Here is a 22,332-nt window from a genome sequence, read left to right as displayed (position 1 = left end):
TAGTTGTTTGCTGTCTTGCCAAACGTCCCACTGGAAGACTGTCCCGCATCAGTCTTCACATGCCGTGTGGCAGCATTGGGGCTATGAATAGCAGTGTGCTGGGGACCACTGTCCACATCTCCCAGTGCACACAGACAAGGTTCCCGGACACTTGCCTCCAGCTTTCCAGGGAGGATGTCCATAACAACTATCTTCAGTTCATGTCCCGTGAACAGCTGCCAAAAGTTGGCATTGCCCCCTCTGTTTGCCACTTCAGTGAGAATCGCCTTTGCCCACTCCCTCTGTGACTAATGAAGTGGAGCAACTCTCCAGATGCTTTTTAGCCAGTTTTCTCATTTTCTTTCACTTTTAATTTTTTCAATTAAAATAGTTTATACACATACCTGAAGTCTGCCAGAGCCCTTCAATGGTGGCACCTGGATCCACCTTGCCGAGCCACAGTGGCACAGCACCAGCCAGGGAGGGCACGGGGACTGTCTGGTGACCAACAGCTTCTCTTCCCCAGCAGCCTGCAGATAGCAGGGCCATTCTTTTTGTCCCACCCCCACCCCCGGAGCCATCAGCTAGCTGCCTCTCCTGCGTGGGCCCTGGCGGGGGGTGCTCAAGAGCTGTCCACTCTCGAGGAAATTCCAGGCTGCCCACCATGCACAGTCAGCCAGGCCTGTTACAGTAACGTCTGGTGGTCAGCCCATGGCTCACACCACCTCATGGCATCATGGGGCCAGTCTGCCCGCTCTACAGGGATGTGATACAGGCTTGCTGCCTGTCTTGGGGGAAGGGTGGGGTGCAGAGCCTTCCTTGAGTCACACAGACACTCCCTTGTGTATAATGGGGAGGCGGCATCATGAGGGATGCCTGGCTCTGTGGGCCTGGAACAGTTCTTAGGAGACAATACAAATTGCAAGTTATTGCTCACCAGGTAACCTGAACTGAGTGGTGTTCCCCCACTGAGCCTCTCCAGAGGCTGGGCTGGGTGTGCTCTGTGAGTTGCCCTCACCCAGGCTGCCCATGCATCCTGCAGCCTGAGACTCTGAGTGACTTCTTCTGAATGGGCCTGCATGTGACACTAAGGCTGCCAGTGTGAATAGCTCTTTAAACCCCTGGTTCTAAGTGGCATGGGCTCCGGGCTCACACTACTGCCGCCCCAGCAGGGTAAAGCCAGGTTGTCCCTCCCCAGGGGCGAGTAGGCAGGAGAGCCCAGGCCTTTGGGGGTACTCCAAGGCTGGCACTGCAGGGCACTATGGTGGCCACACTGCAGCATGATGGTGGCCACATTTCTTATTGTTAAGTGGCCGTTTTGAGATCTCAGCATATCGATTTGTGTCAGATGTGAAGTCCAGCATTGCACAGTGTAGTCCCTAAGCTGTCAGGTTCCAGCCTCCTCTGCCCTTCACCCCATGATGGTTCCTGTGCATTCTGCACGCTCACCTCACCCGCTCTCCCTGTCTCCCTGCAGGAAGTTCTACTACATCACCCTGCTGCGTGACCCGGTATCCCGCTACCTGAGTGAGTGGCGGCACGTGCAGCGTGGGGCCACATGGAAGACATCTCTGCACATGTGCGACGGGCGCACGCCCACACCTGACGAGCTGCCGCCCTGTTATGAGGGCACGGACTGGTCAGGCTGCACGCTGCAGGAGTTCATGGACTGCCCCTACAACCTGGCCAACAACCGCCAGGTACGCATGCTGGCCGACCTGAGCCTGGTGGGCTGCTACAACCTGTCCTTCATTCCCGAGGGCAAGCGGGCCCAGCTGCTGCTGGAGAGCGCCAAGAAGAACCTGCGGGGCATGGCCTTCTTTGGCCTGACGGAGTTCCAGCGCAAGACACAGTACCTGTTTGAACGGACGTTCAACCTCAAGTTCATCCGGCCTTTCATGCAGTACAACAGCACCAGGGCAGGCGGCGTGGAGGTAGACGAGGACACTGTGAGGCGGATCGAGGAGCTCAATGACCTGGACATGCAGCTCTATGACTACGCCAAGGACCTGTTCCAGCAGCGCTACCAGTACAAGCGGCAGCTGGAGCGCAGGGAGCAGCGCCTCAGGAGCCGCGAGGAACGCCTGTTGCACCGAGCCAAAGAGGTGCTGCCGCGGGAGGACAGCGAGGAGCCAGGCCGTGTGCCCACCGAGGACTACATGAGCCACATCATCGAGAAGTGGTAGTGCCGCCCAGGCAAGGTCCTCGGGGCAGTTGGGAGAGGGGAGGGGAACCAGACTGACAGCTCGCAGGAGCCGCTCATATTCAGATGGGAAGAGTCCAGATTGCTCACCAGAGGATAGGTGCATTCTGAGCAAGACTGGGGATGGGCAGTGCTGCCCAGTGGGGCTGGTTCTCACAGTTTACCCCAAGCCTGGGGTCTGAGAATCCAACCTGTGCCACCCACTGGCTCAGAGGAAGGCATGTTTAAAGGATACCCCAGCCAAGCCTGCACACGCCAGGGGCTGGGGCGTCCCCACTCTCCACACCCCCGCCTCACTGTCACAGCAGCTGAAGGTTTGAAGACAAGAAAAGGACAGTAGAGCTGAGTGGGGAATGGCTCTGCCAGACCAGGAATATGTTTCATGCCCACTGCGCACACACCCACTTTCCTTGCTCAAGACATAGGTTCATCAGGCTCAGGCCATTCCAGCAGCCCCTAAGCCTCCGCTGCCCATTGTCCAGGCCTGTGTGAAGCCCCTCCCCAGGGGTATAGGCAGCCCGGAGGTGTCAGGAGTGGAGCTCCATACTTGCCCATCTTCTGTGTCAGGGCACACTTTCTGAAGCCAGGAGGACTTAAGTCCAGCCCCTGGGAAGCCACTCTGGCCTCCTACTTTGGGTCAAGAATTCAGGACACACACCCCCTTTCCACCATAGTCCTCAGACTGAGGAGGCTGCGGCAAATGTGTCCAGGAGTGGGAAGGCTGCATCTGAGCAGGTCCTTGGGGTGACCATACCATCAGACCAGCCCAGACAGTCAGGGGGAACGTAACTGACTCGTCCCCCTGCCCTCTTCATCCTGATCCCTGGGACTTGCTAGTGGACTGCCCTGGCCCTGAGCCCATCACTTGCACATTTATCCACTGCTCCCACCACCCCACGCACAAAGGTCCAGTTCCACCTTCATGGTGAGAACTTGGCAGATACAGCTGCACGCCTTGGGGCCATGGTTATTCTGGAGGCCAGGAAAGGGGACCCAGGCTCTTAGGTTCTCAGTGAGGGTTGGAAGAAATGGCTAGATGGCTCCCTGACACCCACACTCACAGCCCTCCCCACCCTGGGTTCTCCCTGCATTTCCTTGCATCCCCCACCCCCAAAAGCTGCTCAGGCCCTGTGTCCAGGGGCCCTGTAGATTAGAAAATTCATGTTCTGAGGCCAGGCCAATGTCTCACTGAGTGTGGCCTCCCAAGTGAGACCCAAGACCTGGGTTCTGGGGAGTTGAGTATGAGCCCCAAACTGAGGAAGATGGGTCCCCCTTTCTCCAGGAGAGGACACACGTGTGCTCAGAGGCCACAGGCCTGCCTCGGGGAGGGATGTGAAGGCCATAGGCGGCCAGGCAAGGGCCAGCAAGGGCAACATCCTCACCGGCAGATCCTGACGTGGTCCCCTGCCCCAGGTCCCCTCTGCCTCTTCAACTGTCACAACAGGGAGTGAGCAGTGAGGAAGCAGAAAGCCTTCCTTAGTATAGGAAAAGCGAAGTTGGGTGTCAAACAAGGTGGCTTCCCAGGAGGAAGGACTTCAGCCTGCTTGACTAGCTGTCCTGCCAGTTTCCTGCACTGGCTACTTCATCTGGTCGTTTGAAGCAGAAGTCAGCAGGTGGAGATGGGCACTGGAGCAGCCCCAGGAGGGTGTGCCATGCTGAGGAGGCAGACGCTGAGGTGGTTTAATGGCTCTCGTAAAGGAACTGAAGGGTAACAGGGCAGGGTATCTGTTCTGATGCTCAGCATTTGGGGCAGACATGCAGGAGGGTGGGCATGTCCCCCAGAGCTTGGAAGGTGTGAGTGCAGAGCTCGGGCTGCTCAGCCCGGGGCCTGGGTCAGGGCTCTCCTGCCACAGGGTTCCTGGGTGTGCAAGCCCAGCATGGCGTTTGTTCTGTATGTGTCAGAGTGCTGTTGCTCCAGTTCACCAGAAACACAGGTCTGTCTGCAGTGTCATTGCTGATCGGGAAACAGTGCTGTCTCCGGCTAGCACCCAGGCAGAGGTGTGTAGACACGGGGCCAGGCAGCACTTGCCGCATCAGCCACCTGCGTGGGAGGGAAGGCTCCTTGTTCCTGTGGCACCCCTCGCTTCCCAGGGCTGGGCTCACAGAGAGTACAGAGCAGCCCCTCCCATGGGCTCTGCCCAGGGCCGGGAGGACAGAAGCCAGATGCAGCGAGGGAGACTCTCCACACAGGCCTCTCCGGGGGGAAAGACTGGGAGCAACAGGCTTGTCAGAGTCTGTGAACCTTGTGGGAACTGGAAGTGTTTAAGTTGAACCAGAAGCATTTAAAGCTTTATTTATTTATAGCTTCTTATTAAAAAAAAAGTGTTGAGAAGAAGTCTTTGGTTATTCATACAAAAAATAAGTCAATGGGAAACAAGGCATAATCATCTAATTGTTTTTGTCTAGGACAAGAGTGAATGTTAGCCAGCGAAATAAACCCTGAAAAGGAGTCCAAGTGTGCTGTGATCTGTGGCAGCAGCCTGCCAGTGTGGCATGGCGGGGACCTCCTGGTGTGATTCCAGTCTGAGCCCCTCAAGCACTGGACTTGGTGCAGAACAGAGGGGCTTCCTCAGGTGCAGGCAGCCCAGTGTGAGGAGTTAAACACAGTTGCACTGAGTGATGCTTGGGGAGAATAACAGCTGTGATTTTCATCACCAGAGAGTCATTTAGTAACCATTAACCGCAGTATGTGAGGAGATGAACCCAGAGGAAAGTCAGGGTGAGACCTGAGCCACCATGTGCTTCTCTGTCCACAACCTTCCCCTCAAGCTTTTAAGTGGTTCAGCCCTCAAGACCTGAGGGGGTCTCCTCCTCCTCCCCTGTCTCAGAATCTGTATCTGGAATCTGGCTGGACCATCCACAGGGGAGAAAGAACAGAGGCCAGGGGCTGAGGTTTCTGCCCCATACTGCCCGAGAGTGGAAAGGGCAGGCCCTCCGGGTGAACCAGGGCCAGAGCAGGAACCCAGGACAGTCATAGCCAATACCCATGAAGTCCTCTTGGTCACCACAGCTTGCTCTTATCTGGGAGAGACAGAGGGAGGCAGATGTGGTTGCCCCTTTAAACCCCATCCTCAGATCCAAATACAGACTGTGCTCAATCATGTGGTTCCTGAGGGACCATCCCTGGTTAGTAACAAAGTCTTGCAAGGGAGGAGCCCAGGGCGAGAGACCTGCACAGAGGCCCCTCTGGGGACATTTCATTTGGGGCCCTCAGCCTGCTCCTCCCTCTAGAACCCATGATGGAAGTGCCCTCCACTCTAGAAGGAGAGGGCTCCATTCAGCTCTGCAGGGCCAGGCTGTGATCAGACGGGTGAAATCAGTCCTGTCAACACCTACCCCAAGGTGGGGGTTTTCATCCTCCTACCTGTGTTAAAAGGAAAGGTTACTTCTAAGTCTGAGCCTGGGATCCAGGAGGCTCCCATCCCCACCTTCACTGTGGCCCAGCTGTCATCCCCACCTCCCACTATGTCCCCTCGCCCTCCTGCACTGCTGGGTGAGCCTGCTTTCTCCTTGGGTCTCTGGGTTTGGACAATTCTTCCCTATGGCCGCTGCCCCCACCCTGTGCACCCCACCCCCACTTCCCTTACTGCCCCCTCTTCACACCCACACTGAAGCTGTGACATCAGCTGCTACTCCCTGGCATGGGCCTTTTAATGGTTTCCCTGGATCCGAACCTTCAGGCAAGCACTGTTGTCACACGGTGCACTCCCTGGTTCACCTCTGCTCCTAGGTGAAGTGGCCCTGCCCCAGCCCAGAGTAATCAGGCTCCCTGAGGTGTTTGGCCAGCCTTGAGGGAGAGAAGCCTGAGGTCCTCTCCAGCACACGCATCAGCCTCAGACCTTCAAGACTAGGAGGGCACTGGATGCATCAGTGTTGGGGGGACCCCTTGCCCAGCACCTTTCTAGCTGACCAAGTGCTCTCATAAGCAGCTGCCCTGGTGGCCAGGGTGGGTCCCTATCCCCCTTGACAAAGCCTGCCGTGGAGGTCATCAGCTCATGTTCATGGAGACCCCTTGCAGTTGGAAGCCTGGCCTCAGCTCCCCTCCATACTTAAGCACAGAGAAATCTCAGGAGTACTCTCTGTTGTCAGATCAGGGTTTGGATTTCAGCTGGACAATGTACCGGCGTTGGCCCTGCTCTGTGTGAGATAGGAAGGTTGTTGCCAGGATCCATCTGCTCCTGGAGAAGGAACCAGGCCTGGACATGGCACACCTCATGCCACCTTCACCTCCCTCTCCAGCCAGGAGCACGGACAAGCTGCCAGAAGGGGGCTTATTACAAGCAGAGTCCTGACTCTGCCCGTGACTAACTCAGTCACACCCACTTCACTGTCTACCGCAGAGCAAAGCCATGTGGCCCCAGCTTCTCCTGTGGGCACACCTAAGGACTGATCTTTTTCCTTTTTATCCCTTCAAAGGACTGTGACAACCTACAAAGTCCCCAGCTTGCCAGCCCCATCCACCTCCACTTAGTCAGTACCGTCCCATTAGGGTGGGTTCCACACCTGCCTTTTCTCCCTGCAAACAAATAGAAAGGACCCTTCTGGCCCCATGCCTACTGGGCCTCCCACTCTGACTCACCCAGGCCTGGGCCTTCTCAGCCAGGCCTCAGGTGGGACCTGGGTTCCTGGGCAGGTCCAGCAGAGGGTCAGCTTACCCAGCGCTGCCCAGACTCCCTAGCCATGCCCTTGGTAAAGAAGTTGCTCCCATCCTATCTGTCCCCATTACCTCTGATGTGCGATTGACTTTCCTATTTGTCTATTCAATTTCTTCATTTCTTCTGCTTAGAACCAGTGGGTTAGGGTCTCCCTATACTCTGGGTGGCATTGCAGTCCAGGGGGCACTTGTGTTCCCAAGTGATGGCTGGCAGGGTGCTCCCATGTGGCCCCCTCCCCTATCCCCCTGCCACCTTGTCAAAAAGGGCAAGAGACCCTGGCCAAGACCACCAGCCTTTATTCTCACAGACTACTACAGAATGTTCAGAGCAGTTGGCTTGAGTGAAGTACACAGATCCCTCCGGGGGGCAGTCTGTCTCCTCTGATGCTCTACTGATGAGCCCCGAGCTCAGCCCTCCTGGCCCTACTGTCCCCTCTCCAGTCCCTCATTTTCTACAGGTCCCTCTCCCCCACCACTCAGGCATGGGGTTTTTAACCTGCCCCCAGACAGGTCCCCCACCCACCACCAGCTACACAGCCATTTCTCGCCACTGCAACCAGACCGGGCACTGTTCCTCTCTTAGCCCATCCCGCTGTTTCCAAGGCCTGACCCTGGCAAACGCCATGGGTGTGCAGCACTGAGACCCAGGTGCCCCCCTCTCTGCCTGAGTGCCTCTGTGACTTCTCACCATCCTCTCTGATGGGCCACCCGCAATGCCTGGCTCTGTGGCTAGTGGGAACCGTGGGCTTTTTCTGTGAAAGGAAGCTGGGATTGTGGGAAATGCTGTTCTTTCTCAAACAAAAGCCAAGTATTCAAGATGAAGCCCTTCCAGGATTCATGGGAGCCAGGCTGGCTCCTCCAGGTGGCAGGCAGGCAGCACTGCTTTGTTCTAGACGGGCTGCCCTTCCACAGAAGCTGCAAGGGTGGATCCAGGGCACCCTGGAGCTGCAGACAGCCTTGTTTTCAAGGACACGAGCACAGGAGCTTAGTGCTCACACAGTCATCTCAAGGAACAGGCATACACTAGGACGTTTGCTCTGAGGGGTCTGGGCTCTGGACAGAACAGCAGCATCCAGGGGAATGAAGCTTGAATAACCCATATTGTTCTTTAGGAAGCAGCTCACAGCCGCCAGCTTTGTGCCCCCAGGACGTGTGGAGACATGCTGCAGAGGGCGTGCCAGAGGCCACCCTTTCTCAGCTGCATTCCATGCAGGAAGGAACTTGTTCACTTCAAGGTATTTGAGACTCGGGCACCACAGGGGAGCCTGCTAGTTGTCCTTTGGTACTTGTCTTCCCCTCCTTCCCCCACAGATCGATGGGGACACAGCCAGCAGAGTCAATTAACACTACACACCTCCCAGCCACTCACAATGAGATATTGCTACACCACCAAACTAGCCACCCATGTGCAAGAGGAGGTGACCACTGCAGCTTTGGGAAACAACCCTGAAAGAAGCAGTGGGCCCTTCTTCCATGCATCCTCCTCCCTGATGGCCACAAGGAGGCTGTGATAGCTAAAGACCAAGCTGCCATCTCAGCCATGAAGTAGAAGCCTAGTGTTGAGGATGGTAGAGCATCAGGGATGGTAGGTCCTTGATGACCACGGCACCACTCTGCCAGCTTTGGGCTGCCTATCTTAAGCCTTACTGATGGAAGAGAGAAGTAAACATGGACGTTAGTTAACCCGCTGCTGGTTGGGGTTTCTGTCTATCTCAACTAAAGCTGATGCTAACAATGACGGGCGGTGTGGCACGGCCTCGGACAATGGTACTATTACAAAGGGAGTACAGCTGGAAGCTGCAGCCTAAGTGACAACTGCAAGGGACATTCTCCTTCAGGACTGCCCACCAGCTGCTCCTGGCTTCACACACATGGCGTGATACAGTGCAGAATGAAAGGGGGCTTTTTTCTTTGTACCCTTTTGTACCTTCTGAGTTTCGAAATGTGAATGAATTACCCATTCAAAGCACAGGCAGCTGAGGCCCTGGCTGGGTGGTCAGGATAAAGCATCACCCTGGTACACTAGAGATCACAAGTTCCAGCCCCAGTCAGGGCACATCCTAGAAGCGATAAATGAGGACACAACTAAGTGAAACAAGTTGATGCCTCTCTCTCTCTCTCTCTCTCTCTCTCTCTCTCTCTCTTTCTCCCTCCTCCCTTTCTCTCAAATCAGTGGAAAATTAAAAAAAAAATGGCTGAAAATAAACACAAAGCAAAATGGAAGATAAACACTAAATTTATGACAGTGATTTTCTCAGAATTTGAACAACAGAGAAGGTGGGACTCAGGGATATCTTACGTGTCACAATTAGAAAACAAGTAAATGAAACAACAACTGTTACTTCTGGGCAGTGGGTCGGGGGTTTCTCCATCATTCTTAATCTTTCTTTGTGAGTGACTGCCTGGAGGTGCAGAGCTCAGCTCAGCTCAGCTCAGCTCCTGAAGCAGGAAGGGGCCTGCCAGGCAGTAGGACCCACAGCTCCCGGGCTCAGACTTGGGGCTGAGGGACGTGACTTTGGGCATTCTATTCATGTCATTTGCTAGATGATTCATGGGTAATCACTCCGTTTCCCATGGGGCCCGGCCTCCCTGCCCATCTCGTGTCTCCTTCATCAGGGCCCCATGTGCAGAAGGAAATCCAGGTTCCCAAATTGGCCATTCACCATCTGCTGTGGGGGCTCTTCATTACAGACACCTGACCACTGCCAGAGGGAAGGGGACTCTGGCATTTGCCTAGGGTGGAGTGGTTATGGCCTCAGAATTTTCAGTTTGGTCTCAGCTCAGAGACCAGACTTTCTTGGGCCTTTTCTATCTGTTTCCATTGGCATTTCTGGGCTGCTGCCTGTTTCTGCTTCAATTCTGGGATATAAGGTAAAAAGAAAACCCAGGAATCCACGTGATGTCATTCCTCAGGTATCAAGGTCCCTCACTGCTCCATTTTCTCTACCTTTAAGAATCTAGATTATGTCATAGATAGGTAGGCATTCTACCTAGATACATAATTCTATATTTCTTTATCTCTAGAAAATATCCAGGGGTCTCTAGTAGTTAGCAAGAGGAATAGGGACAAGTGTGTCTGCTTCACAGAGCTGAACAATTTTATTTCAACCAAGCTGCCTTTGGACGTGGTTATTCTTAACCCAGGACAGACACCAACATTTCCTTCCGTTAACTAAAGGGAGCCCCATGCTGAAGGACCTCAGGCAATGTCTTGAGAAAGTTGATCTGAGGACAAAGCAATGCCTATCAAGTTCCTCCTGCTCCCCCTCCTGCCAGCAAACCCCAACTCAGACCGCGCCCTCCTGAGAGATGGGAGATTTCTGAGTTTCCCCAGCAAGAGGGAAAACAGACTCTTTCACAAGACCAGTGTCATCTGTTTGAGGGCCCGTGTAAGAAGCCAGACCACTGCCATCCTTTTCTCTGCAATTCATTCTTTGGTTCCTTTCCAGTTCAGTTAAGGGACATGCTCCTTGGAAGGCCATTATAAGCTGTATTTGGCTGGCTTTTTCTGTGGCGGGGGCGGAGGGTGTCCCTACAGGGCTGGGCCCACTGTGGGGCCTTATTGAATGACAGGAAGACGCCCTGCACCAGGAGGCAGGGCCCTCCCGGGCTCCTGACTCAGCCCTGACTCTGCTCACAGCTCATAGATCAGAAAGGAAGGGTTTCCTGTGGTACCCCCACTGCTCAGGCCATTCCTTTCACACTCACTCTTGTCCTCTGTCCAGTCCTAAACCTGTAGCAGGAATCAAAGGAGGACAAAGATGCCCAGACAACTTAATAGAGGATTTTAAAATAGAGGATTAAAAAAAAGGATTTTAGTAGCGGGTGGAGCATGTGCAATTGATAGCACCAAAGACACGAGCTCCCCAAAGTTAGATTTTTTACATCTCATATACCTTTACAACTTTATCTTTCACGTGACAAGTGCCTGATTTCTATGACTTCTTTGCAGACCTACATGACTTTCATGTCTCCGGGAGAGGAGGAGGTAAGAAAGAAGGCTGAATAGTCCTTGACTAGAACTCATTTTTCTTGCTGGTACTGCAAGTTTATTTCAAGGAACTGATAACAAGCAAGGACCACAGCTGTGGTTTGTTACTTTACAAACTTTTCTGTCTGCCCTTGCTCACTCAGTCCTAAACATTGAGGTCACTGGCTTGAGATTAAGATCCCGGACATTGCAGGCCCCCCTTCTCTGCATTCTTCTGCTTTCTCCTTTCAAACACCTGCCCAGGAACTGGTGTGAAATTCTACCTCCAGGTCCTCCACACACCAGCTTTGGGGCAAAAACTTACTCTCCTTGATGTGTTTGTAGTTAATGGAGGGTTCAGATGAGATCTGAAATGCAAGTGGGTCATAGCCACCTAGACCTCCCTGTGCCATGGTACCTGCAGCTGGAGAATTAACTAATGGCTCCAGGACAGAGGAGAATAGACTCCTGGGTCCCAGGGGAGTGACTCCCAGCAGCCTGCTGGGACCTTTCTTGGCCTCCTTCACCTCCTCATGCACAAACTGGAGCTTCCTAGAATCACGTCTGCAACACCCTCCTTGCAGCTGTATCCTTGCTCTGCATCTGTTTCCAGGCGAACACAAACCTGGAGACCCTGATTCCAGGGCAGCCACCAGAGCTCTTCCCATGACATTTCTCCCCTGATGAAGCCACAGCAGGACTGTGGGGAGGGAAGCAGCTGTCCTCACACTCAGCTGGAGGTCTGGCACTGCCAGTGAGACCAGCCAAGTGTGGCTCCAGCGGCTACTACAGAAAAGAGCCTTCTGGGCTGCTCTCTGCTTGTAGCCATGTTACAAAAGACTCCCTTCTTTAACCCAGCTAATTCAGATCAGTCTTCAAGAGGGAAATAAAGGTAGAGGATGAAGAATTATATCCACTAGAAAAAGCTATTCCTGCCTGACCAGGCGGTGGTGCAGTGGATAGAGCATCGGCCTGGGATGCTGAGGACCCAGGTTCAAAACCCTGAGATTGCCAGCTTGAGCACAGGCTCACCAGCTTGAGTGTGGGATCACAGACCCCAAGGTTGCTGCCTTCAGCAAGGGGTCACTGACTCAGCTGGAGCCCCACCCCAGTCAAGGCACATATAAGAAAGCAATCAACGAACAACTAAGGTGCTACAACCATGAGTTGATACTTCTCATGTCTCGCCCTCCCTGTCTGTCCGATCTGTCCCCCACTCCCCCACCGCTTTCCTCAGGCCAGCTCTGCCAGAACACGTGACTTGTGGAATGGCAAACAGCCATGAATTCATATTATGTGTGTTACATGCAATATAGATGCACATGCTATACATGTTGCATGTTCCATGCTTCATACATGTCGTGTGTTATGTGCTATCCCATGCTATACATGTGAGATGCTGTGTGTTGTGCTATGTATATGTGACTGATGTGTATGTTACATGCTATGTGTGTCACTGTGTGCCCATAGCATGTACTATATTATGTATTAAATGCTATATATATTATGTATTGCATGCCATATGTGTCACATGCTGTACACATTGTGTACTGCATGTCATACACTGTAATATTACTCCAATTACCCCATGCTGTTATGCACTGTGTTATGTTATATGCATTGCTGTGTGTGCACACTGCATATTATATGAAGTACATATTTTACAGTGTTACATGTTCTATGTGTTCCAGTCTCTACATGTTGCACACATGTGTGTTACCTGCAGCTCCACATAGACACTGGTTGGTGGTGTTCAGCCTCCCAGGAGACTGATGGCTGGCTGAGCCCTCTCCAGCTTTGGGCTCCCTTTGCTCCCAACCTCAGATGCTGCTATAAGACCCCAAGCCAGGCTCAGAGCCTTCTAGGGCAGCAATCTATGCTTCCAGCTGGCCTGCAGAACGCATGGCCCACGGAGCGCATGGCCCACAGTGGGGACATCTGTGTCACATTAATACACCCTAATTTCTTTATTCTCCCCTTGTTGGACACTGATTTGTTTCAAAGTTTTAACTATTTTGGAATATAGTTGCTATTAAATTATTTATGTGGACAAATGTTTTTATTTCCCTTGGGTAAATACCAAAGAATAGAATTTCATATGAAAGTACATTTTAATTTTATAACAACTTACAGATTTTGAAAGTATTTGAACTAATCTACCCCACAGGCAGCAGATGACAGTTCCCATTTATTGCTCCATGTCCTTGCCAACCTTTGCAGATGTCAATCTTTTATTTTAGTCATTCCAGTAGTTGAATAATGGTACAGAAAGTCATTAAATAACATCATTTTATTGATGAAAGGAAAAAATCAATTCATGGCCAGACCACTGCGTGGAATGTGCATGCTACCCCTAGGTCTACATAGGTTGAAGTGAACTACATGTGAAGTGAACTGGTGTGTCTTCATTGTGAGTGTAAGTGTGTGCGTGCACACACCCTGCACTGAGAGGCATCCTCTCCAGGGTGGGCACCGCCTTGCACCCTGAGCTGCCAGGAAAGGCTCCTGCCACCTGCAACCCTGATCTGAAAAGTTATTATCTTACTTTTTATTATTGTTTCTTAAGTGTATGTACAGCACACACTTATTTTACTGTTTAATATTAGTAGTGCTTGGGTCTTAATGCCTGTTATAGATGGAATCATGTCCCTCCAAAATCCATAGGTTGAAACCCTAACCCCCCAATGTGACTGTATTTGGACATAGGGTCTCTAAGGAGGTGAATACAGTTAAATGAGGTCATAAAGATGGGGCCCTAATCCAATGTGACTGGTATCCCTGTAAGAAGAAGAAGAGACTGCAGGGAAGGACACACACGAGGAGAGGCCCTATGAGGACACAGAAGGCGTCCATCTACACATCAAGGAGATAGGCCTCAGGAGAAACCAAACCTACCCACACCTTGGTTCTGAATTTTCAACCTCCAGAACCATGAGAAATAAATTTCTGTTGTTTAAGCCCCCTCCCCACCATCTGTGGCATTTTGTTATGGCAGAGAGCAGAGTGAGACAGTGCTTGTGCAGCCTGAGGTTCGTTCTGCACAGCAGGGGTGGGGCTGGGATGCTGGGTCAGCTGTCTCTCCGGCCCACTCACCGGGCACAACAGACTCCCTCCAGCACTGCCAGCCCCAGATCAAGCCCCTCACCCCACCCACAACATCTGCTCATCTTCCAGGCCTCTTGGTCCAATTTTGGGGCCACCATCTCTTCCCTGGTTTTAAAAGGAAGTTTTGCTTAATCCAATTCATCCAGAAGGAAAGTATAATCCCAGTAATATCCTGGAAATAAATGAAGACAGCCCAGATGAGCACAGGCAAAGGTTAATTATTCAGAGGTTGCTATAGCCAGGGGGGTCAACAGCCACCATGCGGGTCTCCTGGTGCACACTGAAGGCAACTGGGGTGTGAGAAAGCTCTCATGTGGGCCTGGGGAAGGCTCAGGCATGTCTGATTATTACAGCAAAAGCTAAGTGCTGAATCCAGGTAGTGGATTGTACAGGTGTTAGTTTACTTAATTTTTCAACTTTTATACAGCTAGGAAAATTTCAGAAGTACAAAAAATGCTAAATCTGTAGTTTTATTTAAATATAACACTAGCAGTTGCAGAATATTAATCAGTAGCTTGAATCAAAAACTCCACAACTTTATTTTTATTTACAGGTTTACATATTTCACTTTATGGAGCAGTCCTCGAGGTTTAGGGGTCAGTAGGTTGCGGCCCTGCTGTCAGTCCCAGGGACGCAGCACTTACCTCCACCTGACACATCTCCACACACTCAGCCAAAAGCCACAAGCAGCTTCCTAAAAGACCAATCCTGTACTCAGGCTTCCCAGCCCCAGGGCCTCCCTGCGCTCACTCAGCCTCCCTCCTGGGTAGAACTGGCCTTCACTCTCTTGGTAAGTGTACCTGCTATCTCCAGGCACAGTTGCCAAGACCCTGGCCAGTTAGCTCAGTCAGCCCAGCATGCAAACGCCCTGGGTTCGATCCCTGGTCAGGGCACGCAGGAGAAGTGACCATCTGCTTCTCTTCCCTTCCCCCTCCCTTTTCTCTCTCTTCCCCTCTCACAGTCAGTGACTCAGCTGGTCTAAGCATCAGCCTCACGTGCTGAAGATAGCTCAGTTGATTCGAGAATCAGCCCCAGTCAGGGACTGCTGGATGGCCCGGTCAGAGTGCATGCAGTAATCTGTCTCTCTATCTCTTCCCCTCCTCTCACTTAAAAATTTTTAAAAATAATAATAAAGATAATGATAATGATAATAAAGAATGGCAAACACAATACTCACCTCCCCAACCTGCATGGAGCCACTTGGCAATCAGCCCCAGAGCCAGGACAGTCATACAGGGCTAAGTACTAACAGTGTGTCTGGATTTGTGTTTCTTTCTAAGTGAATTACTAGTCTGTGTCTTGTTTCAAAGTGTTGCAGGAATTGACACTCAGACAACTTAATTAATAGAGGAAAGAGAATTTATTAGTAGCCAGCAGAGCACTTGGGGACTAGTCTCACCAAAGCACAAGCTCCCCGAAGTTAGATTTCTTACATCTTATTTAGCTTTTATAGTGCCCATGCAAGGGGCACGTGATTCCTTTGTCTGAGGTCCTATGTGCACCTCATTTCTCAAGGTTGAGCAGGGGAGTTTTGGTGGGGCAGCAAGAGGGAAGGGGTTTCCAGACCCCTGGTTCTATCTATTTACAGATCCTGTTTTTCTTGTGAGTGCTGTGAAAGTCTCCGGGAGATCAGGGATCTATATGATGTGGATAATCTTTAACTGGCTGAACCATTCATTCCTGCAGGCCCCTTCTGCATTCTTCTGGTTTCTCCCCTGTCAAAAGCACAGATAATCACTCCGTACCCTCATCACCAGCACCCTGGTCCCCTAGGTCACACAGAGCCTCCCTGGGTCAGGCCCCCCTCTGGACCATATGAATGTCTTCCGCACAGCAACCAAAGAAGCCCTGTCAAAACTAAGCATCATTTCTCTGCCTGGGACCCTTCAGTGGCTCTTTATGCCTCTAGGGGAAGAGAAAGGATTAAGCATGCCCTACAAGGTTGCCTGTTGGAGGTCAGCCAATTACAGCCCATGGGCCTTATCTGGCCCACAGCCTACTTTTATAAATGTGGTTAATTAGACCACAGCTACACACGCTTGTTCACTGCTATCCATGGCTGCTTTCCTGCTACAAGGGGTCACTCATGGCCACCCTAGATGGTACCATGAAGATATTCAAATATCTCCAGGGAAAGGCCACTTAATAAGTGTGGGCCAAACCAATGCATTTCAAGTTTGTAACTTGTGTTAGGTTTGTTCATTTATATTTTGCCTAATTGTTGCACTGGCACGGGGAACACCCTGTGTGTAGTCTGTGAAAGGCTGTGGTGCTTACCCTCAGTGCAGCAGATTGCAATTTTTTTTTTAATTTTATTCATTTTAGACAGGAGAGAGAAAGGGAGAGAGAGAGACAGAGAGGGAGAGAGAGAGGAGAGAGAGACAGAGAGAGAAGGTGGGGAGGAGCTGGAAGCATCAACTCCCATATGTGCCTTGACCAGGCAAGCCCAGGGTTTCGAACCGGCGACCTCAGCATTTCCAGGTCGACGCTTTATCCACTGCGCCACCACAGGTCAGGCAAATTGAGGATTGCTTGGGGGTGATTGTGAAGGGTTGTTTCTCCCCAGGCTGTTTTGGCTAGTGAGTTCAGAGAGGGAGAGGAGTGCTGAGGGGTGTGGGAGTCCTGAGATTTCAGCCTGGCCTGTTTGGCTGAGTAGTGCTGAGGCTGGTGGGGGCCTGTTTTGTGCTGTGAATCCGTGAAAGCCGAGAGAAAAAGGGAAGCAGTCTTTCTTGCCTGTTTGCTTGTCTGCTGTTAGGAGACTTTAATAAATGGAATGGCTCACCATTTTCTGGCTCCACAGTTCTTTTATCATCTGCTCGAACCCAGTGTGAGCCTACATGGCCACGGTAGTGGCCACTGGCCTTACAGTAAGCAACCAAGGGCCCAGCCAGCATTGCCAGCCACAAGTACACACCTCGGAACAGGGCACTCCAGCCCTGAGCCCTCAGATGATGGTGGTCCCAGCTGGTATCTGACTCTGTAAGGACAGTGCTGAGGCCAAGCGGGGTCCACACTGGATTTGGACAGATGGTAGAAAAGCTGTGAAGCTGGAAAGCGTTGGGCTATTACCACTTAATAAAGTTTTGCAATGGTGGAAGTAAAGCCAGAAGCCACGGCCACCATCAAAGCAGCCCGGCCCATGCAGGTTCACATTCAATTCGGACAGTCGGTAAAGAAACAACAGAGCCAAAAACTGATGGGCCAACATCTTTAATCCTAGCTTGCACCCGGCGGGCAAGTAAAAACACACACTGGGCTCCAAAACCCACTCACATTCAATGTTCACAAAGCTAATGACTTAATCCGAGTTCTCCTAGAATCAAAGGTTTCTAGCTCACCAGACTTATTCACCTCTGTTCCCCATCTCCTTCCTTCTCTCTGCACAAACTCTGCACAAACTGGCTTCTCACTCAACACTCCGCCATCTTGGCTGCTTCTCCTGGCCTCCTCCACATGGCCTTTCTCTGCTCTGCTCTCTAACACTAATCTCAGGAACCAAGAGCAAGAGCAAGCTCCCGTTCTGCCCCTATTTTATAGTGTAGAAATCCAAACCTTTAATCCAATATACAAAATAGGGAAAGTCTCTAATACAAAGTCACTTATCTGAGGCATGATGGGATTGTACCACCCCACATCAAAAAGGGTGGGAAAAGCTTAATTCCAAAACCAAGACCCAGGCTCCAAGGATTCTGCCTGCCCACAGCCCGCCCCCAACACACATTAATATCACCTAGGCAACAGCCTCCATGTGGGCAGCGCCATTTTTAACAAAGTGAGCATAATACATTTTATCTGCCCAACAGTGGACAAGCAAACAGGGAAACCTGCTTCTCAGGCAAATGAACAGCAAAAATGAGCCCTCACATTGGTGGGCAGACAATCCACAATCTGCCACCTGCAATCCACCCTGAGCACAAGCACCTATATAGCCTTACATAGACTCTCCACATGTGATGCTGCCATGTGCTCATACATTGATCAAACAAAGTGCTTGCAGCTGTTATAAAGTATGTTACTTTAATCCACAGGTTACAGAGACACCAAGGAAGGATACAGAAGAAATTTTAGGAGGAGATTTATTAATAAGCTGACTACATATGATTTACAAGGGGTAGGGCTCACCCAAATCGTGCAGCTTTGATCAGAATCCTGAGGTTGGTTATATAGACATGATCACATGCTGGTTGTGGGGAAAAGGAGGGGGAGCATGATACAAAAGTCATTTACTGATAAGCTTACAACATTTATCTATAGGATCTATTAAAAGGAAAAGCATTCCTATACATTAAGACTACAAGATAACACAGTAGTGATAAATAAATGTTTTACATACCCAACACAGTAGCGGTAAATGTCGTTTTATATATCAAAGACATTCCCAAATCTTCCAGGGTTTACATTTATCCTTGTTGCCACAACAGTGAAAAGTTTTAGCTTAGGATAAGGAGAGAAGCTAAATAAAATTACCTTTGCTAAAAGTTTTTTTCCTAATAAAACCTAATAAGCTAGTCCCCGCTTGCTTTAGTTTACAAGTTTTATACATATAAAGAATTTCAAAAGGGATTGTAAAGCCAGTAGCCAGGGCCACCATCACAGCCGCCTGGCCCATGCAGGTTCGCATTGGATTTGGACAGTCGGTAAAGAAACAATGGAGCCAAAAACTGGTGGGCCATTATCTTTAATCCTAGCTTGCACCCGGAGGGCAAGTAAAAACACACACTGGGCTCCAAAACCCACTAACATTCAGTGCTCACAAAGCTAATGACTTATCCGAGTTTCCTAGAATCAAAAGTTTCTAGCTAACTGCATTATTCCATACGTAGGTGGGACATAAAAGTGAAACTAAGAGACATTGATAAGAGTGTGGTGGTTACGGGGGGAGGGGGGAAAGGGAGAGGGAAAGGGGGAGGGGGAGGGGCACAAAGAAAACTAGATAGAAGGTGCCAGAGGACAATCTGACTTTGGGTGATGGGTATGCAACATAATTGAAAGACAAGATAACCTGGACTTGTTGATCTTTGAATATATGTAACCTGATTTATTGATGTCGCCCCATTAAAAAAATAAAATTATAATTAAAAAAAAAAAGTTTCTAGCTCACCAGCCTTATTCACCTCTGTTCCTCATCTCCTTCCTTCTCCCTGCACAAACTGGCTTCTCACTCAGCACACCGCCATCTTGGCTGCTTCTCCTGGCCTCCTCCATGTGGTCTTTCTCTGCTCTCCTCTCTGCTCTCTCCTCTAATGTTAATCTCAGGAACCAAGAGAGCAAGCTCCCATTCTGCCCCCATTTTATAGTGTAGAAATCAAAACCTTTAATCCAATATACAAAATAGGGAAGTCTCTAATACAAAGTCACTTCTCTGAGGCATGATTGGATTGTACCACCCCACATCAAAAAGGGTGGGAAAGGCTTAATCCCAAAACCAAGCCCCAGGCTACAATGATCCTGCCTGCCCACAGCCTGCCCCCAACACACATTAGTATCACTTGGGCAACGGCCTCCACTTGGGCAGTGCCATCTTTAACAAAGTGAGCATAATATATTTTATCTGCCCAACAGGGATGATTATTAGAAAGCATATAAAATGTTACAGAATGCAGGTTTTTCAGCAAATGGAGTGAGCTCATGATCCCTTTGTCTAGAGGAGGGGTCCCCAAACTACGGCCCACAGGCCGCATGAGGCTCCCTGAGGCCATTTATCCAGCCCCCGCTGCACTTCAGGAAGGGACACCTCTTTCATTGGTGGTCAGTGAGAGGAGTACTGTATGTGGCGGCACCGCAAAGCGTTGCATCACTCACGTACAGAGGCGTCATGGCTTCAGAAGCACATCATATCACTTGTTACGGCTAGCAGTGACAAATGTGGAACCGGACATTGAAAGCAGGCCCATAGTTCCCATTGAAATACTGGTCAATTTGTTGATTTAAATTTACTTGTTCTTTAAATATTGTATTCCCATTTTGTTTTTTTACTTCAAAATAAGATATGTGCAGTGTGCATAGGGATTTGTTCATAGTTTTTTTTATAGTCCAGCCCTCCAACGGTCTGAGGGACAGTGAACTGGCCCTGTGTAAAAAGTTTGGGGACCCCTGGTCTAGAGGTATACATCACTCTCAGGACTCTATGAGGGAAGGAAGAGTTAGAATCAGTGTAGGAATTCTTAATTAAGATATGTAAACATTGTCTCCTAAATGATCTTAAGGAAGGGGAAGAGGAAGTTTTCAGATAACTTTTATCTCTAGCAAGTGGCCTTAGTCCTTCCAGAGAACTATAGTAATAGTTAAACTATAATTAGTTACTAACTTTTGCCCCTTTAATCTCTTTCTCTGGGTTTTTTTTTTTCTTTTCAGAAAGGAGGGGTAAGGCGGCCTGACTCTTCCTTTTAAAATACTAATGTTAATTTTCACAATTCTTTGGCACTTTATCACACAATCATTACAACAGTGAGCAAGCCCAACACAGCTGTTTTCCCAACATGTGCCATGAGAAAAAAAAAAAAAATTTGAAAATTGCTGACTTAAGGGGTCCATTTATAAAGAAGTAGGTCCAGCCCTGGCCAGTTGGCTCAGTGGTAGAGCGTCGGCCTGGCGTGCAGAAGTCCCGGGTTCGATTCCCAGCCAGGGCACACAGGAGAAGCGCCCATCTGCTTCTCCACCCCTCCCCCTCTCCTTCCTCTCTGTCTCTCTCTTCCCCTCCCGCAGCCGAGGCTCCATTGGAGCAAAGATGGCCCGGGCGCTGGGGATGGCTCCTTGGCCTCTGCCCCAGGCGCTAGAGTGGCTCTGGTTGCGGCAGAGCGACGCCCCGGAGGGGCAGAGCATCGCCCCCTGGTGGGCAGAGTGTTGCCCCCTGGTGGCGTACCTGGTGGATCCCGGTTGGGCGCATGAGGGAGTCTGTCTCTCCCCGTTTCTAGCTTCAGAAAAATACAAAAAAAAAAAAAAAAAAAGAAGTAGGTCCAAGTCACAAAACAAGTCCGCACTGCTAACACTGTAATGCTGGTGGCCAGAGTCAGGCAGGTTCACATTAGATTTGGGCAGATAGTAGAGAAACTGTGGGGCTGGAAAGTGCTGGGCTATACTCATTTATTGGAGGCTCGCAAAGAGAGGCGAGCAAATAAACAAACAAAGGGAAAGAGCTAATAAAGGAAAATCTGCTATTCACAGTAAGGACAAGGGAACAAGAAAAATCACAGCTCACAGTGGCAGGAGAGTGATTTGGAAGAATCACCACCCAGGGAAAGCACCCATGGATATAAGCTATGTGCACGTGCCTATGCCATGTGCTCACTCACTAATCAAGCAAAGTGCTTGCAGCTGGTAAACCTGCTGTCCCACATTCCACCCCTTTAGGGTTGCTCATCTCACAATCTACACAACAGGTTTTTGTTGTTGTTTTTTTTTAATACAATTGTTGCATTTTTTAAACTTTTTTTATTTTTATTTATTCATTTTAGAGAGGAGACAGAGAGAGACAGAGAGAGACAGAGAGGAGAGAGAGACAGGGGGGAGGAGCTGGAAGCATCAACTCCCATATGTGCCTTGACCAGGCAAGCCCAGGGTTTCGAACCAGCGACCTCAGCATTTCCAGGTCGACGACACTTTATCCACTGCGCCACCATAGGTCAAGCCGTCTACACAACAGGTTTCTCCTGCAACAGTCCCTATGTGAGGAGTGAGGTACATTACCAAAACCAAAACAGTACAATCTATAGTAACAGAATTACAAACACAGTTATGGGTGAAATGATAGAGTGGTCAGCAGTACCAAGAGAGGCAAATCTTCCCCTTCTGGCAGAATACAGGCCAGAGTTCTGTCTGCAGACAGCACAGTAGCAGGTACCAGAGGCTGCCCCGGGTGGGCATTCCAAATCTTACTGGTCTGCACATCAGGATCTGCTGGTTCTGTGTGCAGCAAAATGGGAGAACTCATTATGGGCCACAAAGAAATTACAAAGGTACCCTTCATAATGCTGTCTCTCTGAACACTCAAGGGATAATACACTTCTACCTTAGGCAGCCAGGTGCTAGTTGCCCAGGGAGTTAACTGGAGGTCCACCTCTAGCCCTCTACCCCATGATGCCAACAAGGCCACACATCTCAGATGGGGGGCCTGTACAGTCCAGGGCCAAGTCCATCGAAGCCGTTGGCCTTTAAGGAGGGCTGTTGGGGCAGGCAAAAGCATGTTTCTCTGCCGTCCAAAGCCTGGCTTGAGCAAAGTGTCCTTGGTGCGTATCTGCAACTAGATTAGAGCAGCTTCCCAGTACAGGAGAGCTTCCATCGGAGCTGCCCACCCCCCCACCATTGAGGTCTCTCATTCAAAATCTGGAGCACTATCCACAAGCGGCATGTCCACCCAGTAAGGGAGCCAGTGTCCCCTTCCTGTCACAGTTCCTGCTTTAAGAATCCATTACACTCCTCACT

At 50.5% G+C, this 22,332-nt stretch overlaps 1 protein-coding gene across 2 annotated transcripts in view; it reads left to right on the top strand.

Annotated features, from left to right (window-relative positions):
• Positions 1-18,772, top strand: part of HS6ST1 (heparan sulfate 6-O-sulfotransferase 1) — a 41,988-nt gene extending 23,216 nt beyond the window's left edge. The window contains exons 2-3 of one of the 2 annotated variants that reach the window (XM_066281062.1): positions 1,457-2,175; positions 7,949-18,772. In XM_066281062.1, the coding sequence (XP_066137159.1) occupies positions 1,457-2,165 (709 nt within the window). In that variant the 3' untranslated portion in view covers positions 2,166-2,175; positions 7,949-18,772. Of the gene's footprint in view, positions 1-1,456 lie in introns of both variants that reach the window. The other variant, XM_066281060.1, reaches the window with a different exon arrangement.
• Positions 18,773-22,332: the final 3,560 nt, after the last annotated feature.

Source organism: Saccopteryx bilineata, chromosome 5 (genome assembly GCF_036850765.1).
Source record: "Saccopteryx bilineata isolate mSacBil1 chromosome 5, mSacBil1_pri_phased_curated, whole genome shotgun sequence".
Lineage (NCBI taxonomy): Eukaryota > Metazoa > Chordata > Mammalia > Chiroptera > Emballonuridae > Saccopteryx > Saccopteryx bilineata.
Note: the sequence above shows the minus strand (reverse complement) of the source record. Positions and strands in the feature narration are given on the sequence as shown.